The following is an 18,633-nucleotide window of genomic DNA, read 5'->3' as shown; positions in this document are numbered from 1 at the left end:
TTTTAAAAGACTAACATTTAAATGAAAGTGTATTTTTTGAAAACTTGTAATTTTTAACAATGAGGAAAAATTGAAATACACGTATACTAAACCTTTGAAATTTGTACCTTTTTCATTTAACGTGAATAAGATTTTTGTAAGAAAATAAAATCAAAAATACATGAAAGTTTAACTATTCAATAACATTTTTTATAGCATAGGACATTTAATCGGTAAAATTATTTGCTAGTTTTTGCTTTTTAAACCTAACTATTAAAACAAAAGAAAATAAATTATTTTAAAACTTACCTCTTTATAAGCTGATTAATAATTTTGAATAGTTTTTTGCACATTTTTACATAACTACTAAAATAAGTTGTTTTGAAACTTAATTTGTTTCTCTCACAGAAGTTGATTATATAACTGCTCGTTGAAGATTTCTCCGACGAACTTATTCATACAAAATAGTACGCTCAAACTAAGTATATTTTAGCGTGTAATTAGCAAACTAGTTACTCTGGAAAATTAAAGATCATTAACATTTTTTTTAATAAATATGTTTTAGTAAAAACAATTCTATTGTTTCGATACTGGTACAGCTATTTTTGCTAAAGTTATAGTTAGTTTTTAGAACTATTCTTTACCTTAAGTTTTATTTCAATGTTTACATTTAAAAAAAAAAATCTTTATATAAACTTGACCATTTTTTGTACATTTAGTATATTATAAAAGCACCAAAAAGCACGATCCGCAAAATCAATTTCTTTTTTTTGCGATAAAATTAAAATTGATACCGAGCCATTCATTTTCTCTCTTCTTTAAAAGACGAAAACGTATCGATTTTTAGGTGCTCTTTTTAGCTTAGATAATTTTTCAGAGCTCTATAATTTTTTGCTTTTACTATGATAACTAAAAACGTGTCTTCAACAGCAGTTTTTAATTTATACTGCATTTTATACAGTTAGATAATGAACTCTTTTTTTATTAATTATAAGCTATAAATTTTCGTTATTTTTTCTGAATGTTTTTAGGTTTAAAAACAACACAATATAAAACTTTTAGGGCGGTTTTTTTTTTTGAAGGTTGTGCATTTTGTTTAAACATATAAGTACACAAGTCTTGTTTTATTAAAAAAATAATTTTGTAATTAAGTAGTATATAAAAGTATTAACTTAATTGTAGTTAGTGTAAATCTAACATTTGAAAATCTTGTTTTTATAACTATATGCAAGTCTTATCAAAACTATTTTATAAATCTTTGACCATTAATCATTTTAGTAGCTCTAAAGTTATAGTGACGATTTTTTAAACAAAAGAATATTATTTAATATATAATTATCACTAACTTGTTACCCATATTCTAAAAGACGATAAAATCATTGTGAAATTTTAGTATTTTTTGAAATAAGAGCTGAGCGGTAATTCAACAAAAGCAAGGCTAAACACAATTTTTATGCGGCTTAATGTAAAGCTTATCAAATTGACAGCCAAAACTTTATTAGATTTAAAGCTACTTACCAAAATACTAAAAGTATAAAAAATTGAGAGATTTTATATCTTTTCAAACAAGCTCGTTTAGTAGGAAATACTAAAGAGAAGAGCTTTGAGATAATCGCGAGTGGGCTGCTTTTTTTCCTAAACATGCTCAGATTTTAAAAGAGCATCGCAAAGCAGTGGGCGATTAGTAAATAAACGATTGAGTACAGGCATGCATCGTGTTACTAAATAAACTTTGACGTACCTACTCTATGTTTTTTACGATGGAAGCAAACAAGTTGGGTTTAAGCTATGTTGAAATATAGTTTTTTAATTCTTGAAGTGAGCTATTATGATAAAAATTTTAATTAAAAAAAAAAAGTTTTTTAGTGAAGGAATAATAAAAAAGCTATGTGTTTTCATTTTTAGATGCGAATGATGTTGCTTTTCTGGTCAGGCAAAATATTAAATCTGGATGATTTAGAAAATTAAAAGTTACTAAATATTTACTTTGGAAAGACTGATTTATCGAAGCTATATGAATTAGAAAAGTTTAAAAAGTATTTAAATCTTAAATACTATTGCTATTGTTAAACCAACAACGTTTTTCAAGCATAAAACTGAATTTACTTTAGTAATTTCATTTAATATAAAAACACAGTACATTAGAATTTGTATACTAGAGTTTTTTATTTGCTTAAAATAACGAAAAAAAAAAGAATAATTTTGTTTTAAAAAATAATTTGGTTTTAAAACCCTTAAACTTTTTTTTGAATGAATAAAAATAAGATACTATTAAAAACATTAACTTAAGTCTCTTTATTATATAAAAAAATGATTTTGTGGTATTTTACATAAGTTAAAGACTTATTTTTTGTTTTAGGTATTTTAATTTATAAAAATTAAACATTATACAAGATTTCTAAAAATCTATTATTTAACATTGTGTAAACGAAATTATTTTATTTTTGCTCTTAATTATTTGCTCACTTATATCTTGTTGTAAAAAAAAACAAGTTGTAATCTTTTAATGTTGAAGTTTTATTTAAAAATAATTCTTAAACTGTTTTTATATAAACAATTTTTAAAATGTGTTGAAAATAAAAAGCTGATATTAAAAAAAAATATGTTTTTATTTCCACATTAGTATTATCAGGATTATACTGAAACTACATACTTTGGCTAATAATAGCCCTAGATTAGGATGTTAATTAGGATTTGATGACAGATTGTAGCAAGTATTATTATATTTTGATTATATTTAGACTTTTACTGAAATTTCATTTAATAAATAAATATTTCTTTTTGTATAACTATACTTACAAAGCTTCAAAAATGTTGAACAGTTGATTTAATAACTAAATTACAGCTAAAATATGAGCAAAAAATATTTTTTTTTAAGGTAGAAAATTTAACTATTTCTTATACTTGTTTTGTGTTTGTTTACGTGGTTTATTTCGTTTTAAATGAACATATAGTTTATTGAACGACCAAAAAAAAAAACGCTAAAAATATTTGATTCTAGCACCTGGTGCACGAAAAAAAACTTTCGGTTATTGATAAATAGTTATAGGTATAGATATGTATTTACAGATTTACATTTAATAGTCTAAACTAAATTAAAAAAAAAAACCTGGGAACAAATAGATATAAACTAATTTCACAATTTTAAACAAGTCAATAGAACTTAGTTAATAAGTTTATTACTATTTTCTTTTTTTTTATACTTATATATTTTCTTTATTTTAGTTTTTTACTGTAAAGTTTTTTTTTTTTGGCTATGTATATTTTTAACTTAAGTGTGGTGTACTCGATGACCGAGATGTCTTTTTGTACATCCAGATTCCAGGTACTTAGACCAATTTTTTTTGAACATCTTCGTTTTTCGTTTTTGTTCAATAAACTCACTTACTAATCAACATTTATTTTTTCATTTTAAATTAATCTGAGTTAAATGTCATACTGTGTTTTTTCTCATTTAATGTAAGTTTTTTTTCTTCTTATACATAGTGTTTTCACAAAATAGCAAGTTATAATGTTTAAGGATACAACTTGTTTTTTGTTTTATAGCTAAAATGGATAGGGTAAATAATTGCTTAATAGCTCGATGACCGAAAGGTTTTTCAATATGCCAGGTCCTTTGACTAAAAGTTTTTAGCGGCAATTTTTTTATTGTGCTCTATAAATTCAGTTATTATTAGTAAAAAAATGGTTTTGAAAAGTGTTAAATCAACATCAAGTTTGTGTTAGAATAAATTCTGATAAGTAAAGATAATTCACAAAAACTTTCACTATTTGTTTATTTCATTTTAGAGAAAAACGAAACAAGCTACAACATTTCCATAGAAATAAAGCTAAATAATTTTCTACAGATACTTTCTCAGGTAGCTTCTTATGTATTTATCACAAAAAAACATGGTGTATATGAATTATATAATTACTTACAATATGTAATGAAATAATAGAATATAGTAATTATGATTTTGATTATAAAAAGTTTCAAATTAAAACTATGAAAATGCTTAGTTCACTTTTTTTATTTACGTGTTGTGAGTGGGTTGCCTTTAAAATTGTCAAAGTCATTAGAACCCCTAATCATCATGCCGCAAAAAGGCTTAGCTATTAAGTTTGTCTATAAGTACTATAAAAATAAAATTTTCATAACTTTTATTAATCAACAATTTTTTATCTATTTAGAAGTTAACAGTTCTTAAAATAAACAAAATGCACATCTTTAACTCAAAAAAAAAAAAAAACATAGTTTAGTTTTCTAATGCTTTTTTTTAAGTTTTTTTTTTAAGGTAAAAAATAAAAAAGCTCAATGCTTTAAAATAAAAAAAACAAATAATTTTTATGACTCTATCGTTTTTTATTTGTTTTAATGTATTTTAAGGTTTCTAAGTAAAAAAAGACTATCCTATGTACTTTTAAAAGTGTTTATTTTATTTTAAGACTTTATTTACACATTACACTGTAAGGTTATTATTATTTTATCACAAAAAATTTTTGTTTGACAAATAAAGTGTGATAGTTACCAAACACTAATTAAAAAAAAAAGCAGGCCAAATTAAACTAATTTATAATTTTTTTAGCAAAAATCTACAAAGTTTAAATTTTTTCCTAAATCTTAGGCTAGTTTCTATGTCTTTAGATCTACTTATTTTATGATATGGTTTTTTTTTCTTGATATAAAAATAGTTTATTATTGTTATGATATTTATAAAATAAAGTATCTTTGTATTTAAGCTAAATTAACAGTATTTTAAATAAATTCAGACTAGTTTTTGATTCAGACTAGACTTAGGTCGGCTTTTTTACTTCAAAATGTAGCAATCCTGTACTTTTAAGGAGCTTTTTTGTGTTAAAAATTTAGCTCTAAAGATGATTATCTAGTTTTAAAATTAAAAATTTCCCCAAGTAAAATTTAAATAATTTCAATTTAACAACATGAAATATATTGATGTTTTCTTTTAGTCTTACAAATTTATTCACTAAAATGTATCCAGTAGTTCAACACTCTGCTTCAATACAGCCTTCAAATGTTCCAATGCCTTTGTCCTCTGAGGATCCAATGCATCAGACTTCACCAGTTGACTATCCGCAAATGTACTCACCTGATCTTTCAAAAAAGTATGTAAAGTCATCACCAACACCAACAGAAGACAGTGGTGTTGGGTGTTCTCTTGATAGTTCTATCACTCAACAAAACTATTATGGATATTGTCCAAACTCAAATTTTGACCCTAATTTTTTAGTTGTAGATTCACATCTTGATCTGAAAAGTTCTTTGACATCAACATACAGCGAGCTGCCCAAAAGTTTACCTTTAAATTATCAAAGCTACAGTATTTCAACGTCACCAACATACTCCAGTGAAATATCTGCAGATTCTCCATCTAGCTACGGGTTCAACTCTCCTCGATCTATAAGCTTTAATGACAATTCACCAAATTACAGTCCACAGCATCAGTCAAATGGTAGTTTACAAACAAACAGCTCATCTTCTCAGGGTACAACATTTGCTAATCCTATTGCTTGTGCTTCTGAGGTCTTCATGAATAACAATAGCTTCAACGATGATATAGATGATTTAAACAGCATAAATCTACAGCCTCTTCAAGACTCTAGCAACCATTTTCCAAGTTTTCAACAACAGCAAATAACAGTGTAAGTTTTGTTTTTTTTTCCATAAGGCTTAGAATAGTTTTTTTAATTTGTTCTCTTAGTTTGTATCCAATTTAAAAAAAATGTTAATTGAAGTTTGTTTTTTATTGTTGTTATAATAGATAAAACATATAGTACAAAATTATCAAACTTGAAAATCCATATAACTACATTACATGTAATTAAGAACATACATTACTCAAAATTTATGTTCCACTTTTTAATTTATCATGTTCAAAAAATATATTTAAGAGTTGACTCTTAGCCTTTGTACTTGAAAACAAACTTTTAAGTTATTTTTTAAGGAGTAAAGATTAATCAAAATCTTTTAAGCAAGATATTTAACTTTATCATTTTCATACCAATTTTACTAAAATAAGTCTGTTCATGTATACAGGTTCTGTTAACTAATATATACCCAAACCCCATTAGTTTTTTTTTGCATAATTAGAATAAATTCATTAATTGCTTTGATTTGTATTGCAACTGATGAAATATTTTTCATCATAAAGCTACTTTAAATACCATAATAGTATGTTTTTAGTAATATATTAAAAGTAGATGTTAAGGTCTAACGTATATAAACTTTTGAGAGCCTAAGAACCATTACTCTTATATCTTTAAACTGTGTAAGTTTTTGTTAACATTAACTTTGTAAGTAATCATTTACTGTTAAAATTGTAAAACTTTAATAAAAAGTTGACATGTTTGTGGTTAATTTATTTATTTGAATAAAATCATTTTTTAATAAGTTTATTTTGTTTATTTTTAAAGTGTGATAAAATGACTTAAGAGAGAAGATTTGAAATAAAGAAGTTGTAAATTTCAAAAACTATAAAATTTACAAAAATTAACTCCTATTGAAACATTTTGGAGATTAGAAAGTTATCTTGTTTTTTAACTTCCTTATAACAAATTCTTACTTTTACCACAAAACTCCTTTAGGGAAGTTTAAAATATACGTATAGCTGACTCATCTTACTAGTTATACCTTCTATAAAATTTATAATTTACCAATTTTTATATTACTTAAACACAAAGTTCTGGTCATTAAACTTTAAGTAACTTTATAAATACTTTTTTTATAAAATTTTTCAGTCTATGTATAATTAAGGGCATAGGGGTGTTAAAACACTTTTTTTGCAATTTCATCTTATTTTATATAGTTTTTACAAAGCTACAAGATTCTTTTACAATATTAAAAAATTCAAAATAATTTTTGAGATGTAGCCAGTCAAAGTCAGAGTCAACAATAGGTTCCTTATGTGAGGCGCAAACTAAATTGGCAAATAACTAGAAATCACTAAAATCTATCTCCTAATATGTTTTTTGAGATAACTACCTCAAATTTACAAGAAATGTTCCTTGCAATATTTATAAAATTATGTCAAAACAAAATTTGAAAAAAGTAAAAGATTATAATTTTATAACAAAAAAATGCTTTATTTATTTATTTTTAAATAAAATTTTCATTTTTTTTAAATTGCTTAGGACAGAATTTTCTAAACATTGTAATGAACATTTCTTGAAAGTTTGAGTAAGTAATCTCAAAAAACGTAGGAGATAGATTTTTAGTGAATAGTCTATTTTTACAGTTTTAGTTTGCGCCTCCAAAGAAACCTATTGTTGCCTCCAACTTTGACCAGCTATACCTCAAAAATTATTTTGAATTTTTGAAATATGTAAAAAGAATCTTGTAGCTTAGTAAAAATCATATAAAATAAGATCAAGTTGTGAAAAATTGATATCTCCCCTATGCCCTTAATTTACAAAACAAATGTTATTTTTCTATGAATAAACGAAACAAATAGTTTTAATGTAAATGCTCAAGTAGGTCCCCAGCAAGAATGCCAGTTGCTGTTCATAGATGCTTGCAGCCTAAATCAGGAAATGCCAAACCACGTAAAACATCTGTAAGCAAACGACCTCCAAAGAAAGGTCAAAAACGAAGTAAAGGTATAACTTAAAAATTTAAAATAATATATTTTATTTAACTTGGACATTCTCATAGATTTTATGTGATGTTTTAAATCTCTGTTGTTTATATGATTATGTGTTTTTTTATAAATATGTTAAGGAAGGGGGTAGGAAGTATGTTATTTTTTACAAAAATTAAATTGGGGTCCTATATGAAAGCTTACAGTATAAACTAGAAGCCCTTTTTTATTTAAAAATGGTATCAGTTTTAGAGATATGGTTAATTTCATAAAAATTTTTAGATAGAAAATATTCAAACTACAATTATCTCAAAAATTTAAAATTTACTAAAAATCTTCTTTTTTTTGAACTAGTGCCTAAGAGGTGTATCAAAAATATGTTAATATATCATTAATTAAATGAAAAAAAAGTGTTCAAAAAGTTTGGTCTAAAGATCAGCTGTACTAAAAAATTTTTAGTAATTGAGTCATATACCCTAACATACACAGTCAAATGTCTTTTCTAAGACAATTTTTTTTTCAATTAATTTTGCTTGGGTAATTTTTTAGATATTATAAGTTGCGAACTAACTGTAAAATTTCAAAGAATACTGGTTTAAAAATAAAGGAGAATGTACATTTTTAGTGGAATACTCTTCTTTTTTTTTGCTATTTTGGTCTGTGCACTTTATTTGTAACCCTTTGAACTTACCATGTTTAATGGCTTATAACTTAAAACTCATTTTTGTTTTTTTTTAGCGGTAAACAATGTCCAGAAGCTAAATAAAATTTAAAAAGTAAGATCAACTTGTAAGAATCATGGTAAGTAGAGCCTTCTAAAGCCTTAATAAGCTAAAAAAGATTTAATTTATAACAATAACTTTTATTTTTTAAGACAACTAAAACAGTATGTGTACAACTAAAATGCTCAAAAGCTCTATAAATAGCTGTAATTTAGTTATATATATCATTGTTATCTTTATGACAAATTTTAGGTTTAATTCTCGGAAATAGTAAGATGACAGTTGCTCTTTTACTCAAAAAAATGCGGGAACACAAGGACAGAGACACAGCATCTTTTCTTCAAATAGTATGTTCTATTATAATTTTATGTTTAATATTGTTTTAAAATGACCAAATAAGCCTTGTAATTTTGTAAAACATCTATTTTAAGTGGGGGAAGGTCAAAAATGCACGGAGCGTCACTTTTGCACGAGCTTTATCTGTTCTTACTAAGAAAATTTATAATTTTCTATTTTCTTTAAAACTTTGTTTTCAAATAAATAAAAACTAGTTTAGAATTATTTTTAAATCGGACTGTTTTGATTAAACTTTGATTAGTTCGTTCAAAAGTGATGCTCTGTGCATTTCTGACAACTGCTTATTTTAAATAGTTTAGTTCTATTAGTTTACATATTATATTAGTTTGAAGTAGTAAAACTTCAATAAAAATGTAATATGCTGTTAAGTAAAGTGCACAACTACTTCTATATCTTTAATATTTAAATGATCTTTTTGTTAAATTTTTACAGTACAAAAATTTGTTTTGAGATTTAAATTGTTTAAATTAAACACAGGAAAATGTTAAAGTTAATATGAAGCGAAGCTCTGGAGTTGTGAAAGAAGAAAACTCAGCGTTTTTTGACAATTTTTTAAATGAAGACTGCAAAAAAATGCTTTATACATCTTCTAAACCAAGTACTCAAGGCAGTAAGTTGATGATAAAATATTCTACTTCTTATAAGAGTTTATATTTTAAATTTTTAAGGATTTATTATTAAATGAAAGTTCTTTGGTAAGTCTGATGTTACATAACAACAGTTTTATATTTCAGTTTATAAAGTGCAGTGTCATATTTCCAGTAAATATATTTAGTATATACACTATAAAGTTTTATCTCACAAGAGTATAAAATTTAGTTCCTGCTGGTTTTTTCTATAAGCACTTTTAAAGTTTCAACAGTGCGGTTTAAATAATAAACTTTGGCTATGCTTGAGGGCATTGTGTTTTTTGCCATGATTTGTGTATTGCACTTGTAATTGGCCTAAGTTGAAATACATTATAATTGATACATTTATTTTTGTGGTAGTAGACGAAATTCCTGTGAGGTTATTTTTACAGGAAATCATTTCTGGCAAGTTTAATGACCTTTCCAAAAAAATTAAAGTAGTTAATCTATTTTTACAGGTTTACTGTATCAGTTAATTCTTTATAGATCATTTTATATAAACTTTGTATTTACAGCTTATTATAAACAAAACAGTGTTTAATATTAAAAAAATAATTTCTATTTCAATAATATTATATCTCAATATAAGAGTGAATCTTTGTTTTGTTTATAATAAAATATAAAAGTTAAAATATATATATATAAATTTCCTTAAAGCTAATTAAGTTGAGAACTTTGAATTGTTTGACTTAAAGCAAGTTACAATATTAGATCATTTTATCAAAGTTAACTTAAAGTAACAATTTTACAAAATTAAAACATTGATATAAATTTATTTATTTATTGTGGTTAAAATTTTTTAAAACTCTAGTAATCTAGTTTAATATTTTAGTGTGTTCATTGTTAATTTTTATAAAAATATGTAGTTTGTGTTATTTTTTTGTGTTTTCGATTTTGCTTTCTTTCATTTTGATGTTGGTAATATAAAACAAAATTAGTTATTTTGTATTAGGTCTGTTTTCATTTTCATGCCATTACTGATAAAACATTCATCTCAAATGGTCTTTCCATACCTAATTGTTAAGTTTTTTTTTTCTATTTTTGTGCAGTTGTTCAGCCTAGCATTTATCAGGGTTGCCACTTTACATGGAAATCTGAAACAACCTTGAATTTACAATTTTGGAAAAAAAAATGGAATTTGAGAAACTTTGAAAAAAACCTGGAATTTTAAACAATTTTTCCATGTTAAGTAGAAAAATTTTGATTTGACATAAAAAATCTACCATATACATAAAGAATATTTTATTAAAAAACACATTTGAAGTAGCTTTACAGTATCTTTTCAATGTTTTTATGCTATTTAACACATTTTTTTACCTCATACTTAAGTTTAAACTAAAAATTGACCCAAAAACAAGTACTTAAAAAAACCTGGAAGAAATTTTGAAAACATGAAGAAAATTTGCCAAAAGTTAGTGACAACCCTGATTTAGTAACAACACTATAAGTTAGTAGTAGTTTAGTTTACAATATCAAGATGTGTAAGGTTTTCAAGAACATAGTAGTAAAGTTTTCTTTAGCCTGTTGATAAATATTTGAAACAACTTTATAATTTTTATCATTTGTAAAGTATTTTAAATAATATCTATCTTTTGTTGAACCTAAAACAAAAGATTCGTTTTCGTAACACTAGTAATTAAAGTGATATAAATAAAATATGTCGTAAAAAGTTTGATGTATAACATAGAATCAATTTGATTAAATAAGGAAAGTTATATAAGATATTTTTTCTAAACTATTTAATTGGTTTTACTCAAAATGGGTTTTTGAATGGTTAATTCTTATTTTAGTCGACCTGTATATCAAAATTGTTAAAGTTACTAGAAGTTACATCTACCGTAAATAGAATAGAGTGAATAGAATATGACGAACTTAAAAACGTTAAGTTAGTTGTTCAATCAATTCTTTATAAGAGGGGTCGGCAGTAACAGGCCTGGTTTACTATAAAAATTGTTTCCTAGACCGGATTTGTTGAAAAGTCTTCGCAGGTCACATTAGTTTTGGAAAGTTTCAATAAATTAATATACAAAAAAGTATAAACCATTATTGTAACCAAATGATCTTTCAATAATTTATTTAGGAAAAATCAAATTTAAAAAGCCTTTTTAAATGCTAATACAAAAAATTTTAGTTTTGTTGGTTTTACACAAGTTGTTTTCAAGCTAAAAATATGTTGAGAGTCCAATCTGGCTCTGGTTTGCAGAACTTTCTCTATTCTATTAAATATTTCTAAAAATGTAGTTATCCTATGAGGCTTGTCTTATTTTTTGTTACACTAAACTTTCAAAATTGTTTGTTTAAAGAGAAAAATTTTCCATAGCATGAAAGTTCACAGTAAAGCTGTTAAGTTAGACTTTACTAACTTTTGACACAGGAATTTACAATTAATCCTCTAAGCTACCTTAAAGTAAATTTGTAACTTTGATTTATTTATCTTTTTATAAACCTAACTAGTTCTCTCTAAATTAGCCATTTCTAATAGCTGATTTACAACTTATTTAACTAAACTACTCACACTAAATAACAGCTTTGAAACCTGAAACTATTCTCAACAACTTCTTTTACCACTTAACATCAGATATAAATAATAAATTCGATAGTTTTTCAGTGTTTTTTTATTTTTTCATATTACAGTTTAACCGTAACTGTTTTACTTAATGTTGTTAAAAAAATTTGATACCTTCCTTTTAAATATTCAATTGTTTTATGCATACAGTTTAAATAAAAAAAGTTTTTAAATAAAATAAATACTAGTACAAAAATCAAAGACAGATTTTACTTTTGTTATCTTTCAACTTTCGGCCTAGTCATTAAGTTTGTTGCATATTTACTTACTCAATATTAACCCATTTTTATTGCAATAACAAAAGAAAACTCAGTTATGAAAAAGACATATTTCATTTTTGTATGCTTAGAATTTTTTTAGTTTTTTTATGGTATTTAATTGTTGTAATTATTTCAATGAATTTGTTGTTGTGTTATTCTATTTTGTTGCTAAATCTGTTAATTTTTTTTACTTGATTATTTTGATGTTTTTAAGAATTTTACGTTATAGTTAGTTTTGATAGTTTTTTATACACAATAGTTCAGAATACACTACTGCTAGAAGTTGTTTTTATTTGTTTAACACTATTAAAAATATTTCTAAAACAGCGTATGTATACTTCAAACAACAATTTTCTAGGCAGTTACACCGGAGTCTAGATAAACAAACTAAAAAATATTATTTTTTTATGAAGCTTATTTTTGTATATTTTTTAGTTCCAAAATATCAGTTGTTTTTCAACTCACAACTGAAATATCTAAAAAATCATTAATATAAGCTAAAATGACTGTTTATTCAATTTGTTGCTCTGTGATAAACAAATATACAACAAACAGTTTTCAATATCATGAAAGAAATGATGGTTACGAACAAATCTATTGCTAATCTAGCTGGTTTCAGCAAGGACTTGATAAAATCTGCCCTGATTGAAACAGACCGGGATGACATGGTTAGACTCTTATTTTAATATAATTTAGTTGTTCTTCATGTAGTGCAAACTCATGGCTATAAGTATTGGTCTAAGTTTTTTTGCAAGCAAATTTTTTATTTAGTCCTTAATAAAACAATTTAACAATTCAAAAAAATAGTGTTTTGTGTTCGTAGAAAGTTAAAATGTTTCTTAGTAATTAATTTTTCTAATGAAGTTTTTTTAATGTCAAAATGGCTTTTCTTCTTAACGCGTATTCTATTTTCGTTTGTTTTCGTTATACGACATTTAAAAAATGTTTTGTTAACATTTCTTGGTGTGAAAATCCACATAAAAATTTAAAAATAAACCAATTAAAAAATGTTGCTTAAGCTAATTCTTTCATTACTTATAAAACGACTTGCAAACTTACAAATTGTTGAATTCAAGTTTTAATATTAATTACTTAAATCGATGGTGATCACTACTAAAAAATGAAATTTAAAATATGCTTGCTACTTCTGATATTTAATCTTAATATTTATATTAAATATTGCTAATTCTGCATTAAAACAACAAGTAGTGTAAGTAATTTTCAAGCTACGTGTTTTAATTCAAGTTTTATACAGACGTTGTCAATGTACGCTGTTCAGTTTGGCTGCCTTAATTTTTTGGAATATTACAAGTCATTAGACTCCCATCAACTCACAATCAAGAGAAAAAAAGACGGCTGGAACTTACTTCACATTGCTGTTCACAACAAAAGATACGAAATTGCTGTTCGTTTACTTTTGTAATATATTGTAAACATTTTTTGTTCAAGTTAAATGTAAAAGTTATTTTTTATTTTAGTATTAAATACAAGCATTTGTAGTTTTAGCTGAAAAATAAAACTTCTACTAATCGATAATAATTTTTTCAACTTTCGAATCTTTTTGCAACTCCTTTCTCAGCTTATTTTTTATAAAAGGGAAAGGCAAAAACGCTCGCACGAATTTCTTGCGCACGTTTGTGAGGCGCTCATGTGATTATAGTTAAACGTTTTGCCTGGCGAGCGCACGAAAAAAATTCTCCAGCTTCAACGAGCAACTGGGCTGACATGAAAACGTGACGATTGCAGAGCTTGTAATCAGTTTAATGGCACGCCTGTTACGAAATCACTGCACGCTGGTTTTGTGGTTTTGGTAATAAAGTAATTGCCTTTAGATCGTACAATGGTCTTGTTTTTGTAAGGCGAAACTTTTGTTTCTCTGATAACTTTCTCAGAATACTCGTAAGGTAGGTTTGAAGTTATTCAAGTTTTTGTTATGATACAATTTTTTAGTATCTATTCATTGTGTATATATGCATTGATATTTTATAACTATCAATGTGATAAAAAACTATTCAGTTCATAAAAAGTTTAAGAACTAGAAAAATTATATCAACACTGGCTTACTTAATAGCGTTATAAAATGTAAGATAGTTTTATAATATAAAGATTTAATTTATTTTAAGTAGTTGGAATTTTTTTTATGACCAGTTTCTCGGAAAATTAACTAGAGTTTTTTTTTCCTAGAATTTTATGCTAGTGACATCAAACTTTTTGAAAATATTTTTTGCATAATATAAAATTAAAGCATTTAAAAAAACATTAAGTTAACAATATAGAGCCAAAGAAAAGTGTAAAGTTTCGTACTTTAAAACAAATACATTTTGTCTGTCTATCACTACATTAAGATTAGACAAATAAACTTTGATAAGTATTGCTAAAAGCTTGAGAAGTAGATATATTTTTATTTAAATAGTTATTTTTTTCGTTGTTTTAGTTTACTCCTTACATAAGATACCTATCGGGATTTTCAACTTTGATCTCTCAAAAGTTGCTTTAAAATTTTAAATGCGGTAAAAAACAGCTGATAGCTCGATAAAAAATCAAGAGATAAAAAAATCGTTAAGATAAGTATCTTAACCCCATATGGCCTTTTAAACTTAAAAAGATAAATAAAAAGTATTTTCAAAATTATTTTTAAATGAATAATTTACTTAAATGAAAAGAATAAGACGTTTATATTAATTTAAGTACTGTTTTTTGTTAAAATTAAAAGAAGACATTTTATTTATTTGTACTTTGCGGTCAAGCAGTTGCTGCCATTTAAAACAAAGCATATTTTTCCTTATTATCCGACATTTGTTGAAAAAAAGTCTTAAAATTAATTTTTTTTTTCTATTATTTTTTATTTTTTATTCATACTGTAGTTTAAAAATAAAATTAAAAAGTTAATTTATTTTTACATAACATTTATATATAACGATGTACACCAACTAAGTACTTGTTAAATCTGCTGCTTTGTATAACATTTTCAAGTAGTTTAAAGTTCCCTAGTTGTTTTGTTAATACTTTAATCTTTACTCGCAGAGGTACTTAGTATGGAGCGAGGCTGGTTACATACTGTGCAGTGAGGTGACAAACTGCAAGGTGAAGCAAACAGCGCTCATGATGGCTTGTATGCGCATCGATGTTGAAATGTGTCGCATCGTCGTTGACAAATCACAACTACAGAAACAAGTTGGTAATTTTGTTCAATGATTTAAAAAATTAAACTAATCTTATTTATAGTTAATGGTTGGAAAATGTTGTATATTTTAGTTTTTATCATTATTGGAGCATTCTGAAGTTAAAATGTATTAGTTGTGTAAACAACTTTTAGGCTGTTAAAGCCACAATACTAGATACAAGTTTCAATATTTAAATATTTCGTTCTTTTTTAGTCATAATTTTAATTTAGTTAAATCTATAAATAAAAAGTAAATTTGTATAGTGTTAATAATACACAACCTGTATTTTATCTAAGCAAAGTTTATGGAAAAATTTTTTTTAATGGTTATAACTAAAAAATTTAATGCAGTTAAGCCATTTTGTAAAACCACATGTACTTGAGATCGGTTAGAACGCTTAGAATTTAATGAAAAATATAAATGGTTATCAAAATATCATTTAGCAGCTATTATATAACCAAATTTGTGTATTCGGTAGTTTGTAAGCCTTACAACTTCGTACAATATTTTTTGATGTTTTGAGGTTTGTCTAGACATAAAACAAGGTATTACAATTAAGTACAAGTAGTTTAATATTCCTCTAAAAACAGTTTTGTACTTTTTATAATACCTAAAAAGCACTAAAAGAAGTCAAATATGTATCTAATTGCAACAGAATGCAAACGGGACCACCTGCCTGCACATGGCTGTTGCCAAGGCCAGTTGCGACATCTTCCAGTTGCTTCTCACCAAACTCTTTCATCAAAATAAACTGCATTACGTCATCAACACCAGAGACGCTAACGGCGACACTTGTCTTCATTTCGCTGCTGGTTCGTTCAATTTTTCAAAATAGATCTTTTGCGTATGTGTTAACGAATTACAACAGTAAGAAGAAGTATGAATTAGTGGATTATTTTTTAACTTGTGTTGTTGTTGTGCAGCGGTGCATTCGAACTGCCTGAGGGACGGCAACAGAATCGAGAAGTCGCTGCACATAATCGAAACTCTGCTGAACAACAACGCCAACCCTCACATTATGAACGAGGCTGGCAGGCTGCCCTATCATCTGCTGCCTCGTAACGATGTTCATGTTAGTTTGTGTTCATTAAAATTTACTATCAGTAGTTGTTTAATTTAATTATTTATCTATTATAAATCATACTGTGTGTATATAATTTTACAGTATGTTCATAGTTGCATCACAACAAAATCAGTGAAAACTGATTTATATTACAGATTTGTTTTTTACATCCTAACTAGAGTTTTAAAAGTTGCTGCTACACGGTAAGCACTGAAAAGTTAAACTATACAAAGATTAATATAAGCTCAATGTTGTTGGTACGATTATTAGAATTTCATTAAAGTAGTTTGTTTTCAAATTTTCAGGCAATGCATTTGATCAATCGTAGAATGGCTCTTTATTCGTCTTTTCCACAGAATATCTAAAGATGCTTCTTCTTCTTTTTTTTTGTAACAAAGTATCTCTGTTATACAGAGCAACAAATTCAATTCTCTAGACCCCTGAGCACACATTTCAATCAAAAATTTATTTTGACTTTTGTATAAGTTTAATAAGTATTTACTGAATTTGTTAGTCAAATTTTTTAGGTGTTTCGGTTAGTTTATCAACTTGTTTGGTAAGCCTTGTTGAAATATATGTTTAACAAACTCATTGGGTCTAGAGAGTTATTAAAAAGGTCGTGTACCTTGTTTGTTTCATATATGAAATATAAAATATGTATACTAAGTATACTTACACAATGTACATAGTTCTTTATTTGTTTTTTAGTAATTAGAAAACAAAAAATAAACAAAATGAAAAAACAAAAAAATATTTGGTGTTTAATAATTGTTGTTAGTTACGATCTTTTATTTGCATTTTCATTTATACTGTTTATAATCATTACTTGTTTTTTTTTTATCGTATTACAATTGAGATAATTTTTTGCATAACATTAATCGCTCGAGTTCTAATATCGCTCTAGAAACTATTTTAAAGACATCAAAAATTGACTTTCTTAAATAAACCACTAAACCAAACCTCTTGTATTGTATTTCATTGAAAAGTTTGGTATTGCCTGTGCAAAATACACCAACAAATGTTAGGAATGACAAACAAAAGAATTAAATTTATCTTTACTCATATAAATTTTGAAACTTAAATTTTTGAATTTAAGTATTTTGATACTTTATATTCTACCCATAAAGTTTTAGCTACTTTTTAAAAACATACATTGATCATTTCGTTACTGTAGTATTACTTCGTTAAATATAACATAAAATTACTTATTATAGTTATTACTTTATAGTAAAGTAAATGGTTGTAAATATATTGAGTTTTGTTTTTCGTTTGTTGTTTTTTAAAGAGTTTATTTTTATATTACAACGTATATTCTTTTTGTTTGTTACAGTTGTCTTAGTTTTTCTTTAGTTAAAATTTTTTAACAAATAAGTTATAACAAAAGATTTTTTTAGTGTAATAATCTTATATTAGTGTGAAAAATATTTGTTTTTAGATACAAATGATAAATGAACAGACTTTGTGTTTGCACATTCTTTTCATTAATACGTTGTTTGATACTTTTTTGGTTAAATTTAGATTTTAAATTACATTTTAATAAAACTAACCTTGTAGAAAAAAACTGTTTTTGACGATATAAATTTTAGTATATTGGTATTTCTTGTGATTTTCCCCAAAATTTATTCGAAAGGTTCAGTTAATTATATTATTAAAATTATTTGAAAATTTTGTTAGAAATAGTTGTAAAGCTATAACTCTTTCAATACAGTTTTTTTTTTTACTACCATGTTAGCATTTACAAAACAAGTTTAAGAAAAAAAAAATCGGCCTATAATATTTATTAACTTATCTTTGCTAAGATAATTCAAGAGTTAAATTTAAAATATCAGAAAATACTGTTAGACTGCTTTTAAATTTTTAAACATTACTATTTTTTAAGAATAACTCTTTGCAATGTTTTTTAACTAGTTGTTATTCTAGAACTAAAATTCTAACACGGAAACTGTTAATTTAATTTAAAGACTGATTATAAATGCAAGTGTATGCTTTCTTATAAAGTTTAGGTAAAAAAAGTTTTAAGACAACTCACTTTGTTTGAATTACTAAAATATGATGTTGTCTGTTTGTAATGTTAATTATGATGTAAAATTTGCAATACATCACTGTTTAGCTTAATTGTATAAAAGCAGTTTAGTACTGTACAACTTGTATACTTCATTACATAACTTTAGAAGAAAAAACAATAGTCTTTATTTTTGAAATTAAAATTAATTTTCAAGAAATCTAATGTAAAAGATCACGTGCTACTACTTGCAATAAGAATAGTTATAATTTTGTATTATTTCAAAAGTGGGTAAAAGTAGTTATAAAATTGTA

The 18,633-nt window shown here is 25.2% G+C and overlaps 1 protein-coding gene across 2 annotated transcripts; it reads left to right on the top strand.

The window, feature by feature from the left end:
• Window positions 1–4,933: 4,933 nt before the first annotated feature.
• On the top strand, window positions 4,934–17,542 carry LOC145842291 (uncharacterized). 2 transcript variants are annotated; one of them, XM_082949713.1, is made up of 10 exons: window positions 4,934–5,622; window positions 7,451–7,575; window positions 8,531–8,625; window positions 9,113–9,245; window positions 12,646–12,758; window positions 13,346–13,495; window positions 15,115–15,264; window positions 15,910–16,066; window positions 16,178–16,326; window positions 16,623–17,542. In XM_082949713.1, exons 1-10 carry the CDS (start codon window positions 4,952–4,954, stop codon window positions 16,680–16,682), a joined length of 1,803 nt encoding a protein of 600 aa, XP_082805839.1. In that variant the 5' UTR covers window positions 4,934–4,951; the 3' UTR covers window positions 16,683–17,542. The 2 variants fall into 2 exon arrangements, with proteins under 2 accessions (XP_082805839.1, XP_082805840.1); XM_082949714.1 differs by having other exon boundaries at window positions 7,454–7,575; window positions 16,623–17,524.
• The last annotated feature ends 1,091 nt before the right edge of the window (window positions 17,543–18,633 follow it).

This window comes from Thalia democratica, chromosome 8, assembly GCF_965202585.1.
Source record: "Thalia democratica chromosome 8, ktThaDemo2.hap1.1, whole genome shotgun sequence".
Classification (NCBI taxonomy): domain Eukaryota; kingdom Metazoa; phylum Chordata; class Thaliacea; order Salpida; family Salpidae; genus Thalia; species Thalia democratica.
This window is presented reverse-complemented; position numbering and strand designations above follow the sequence as displayed.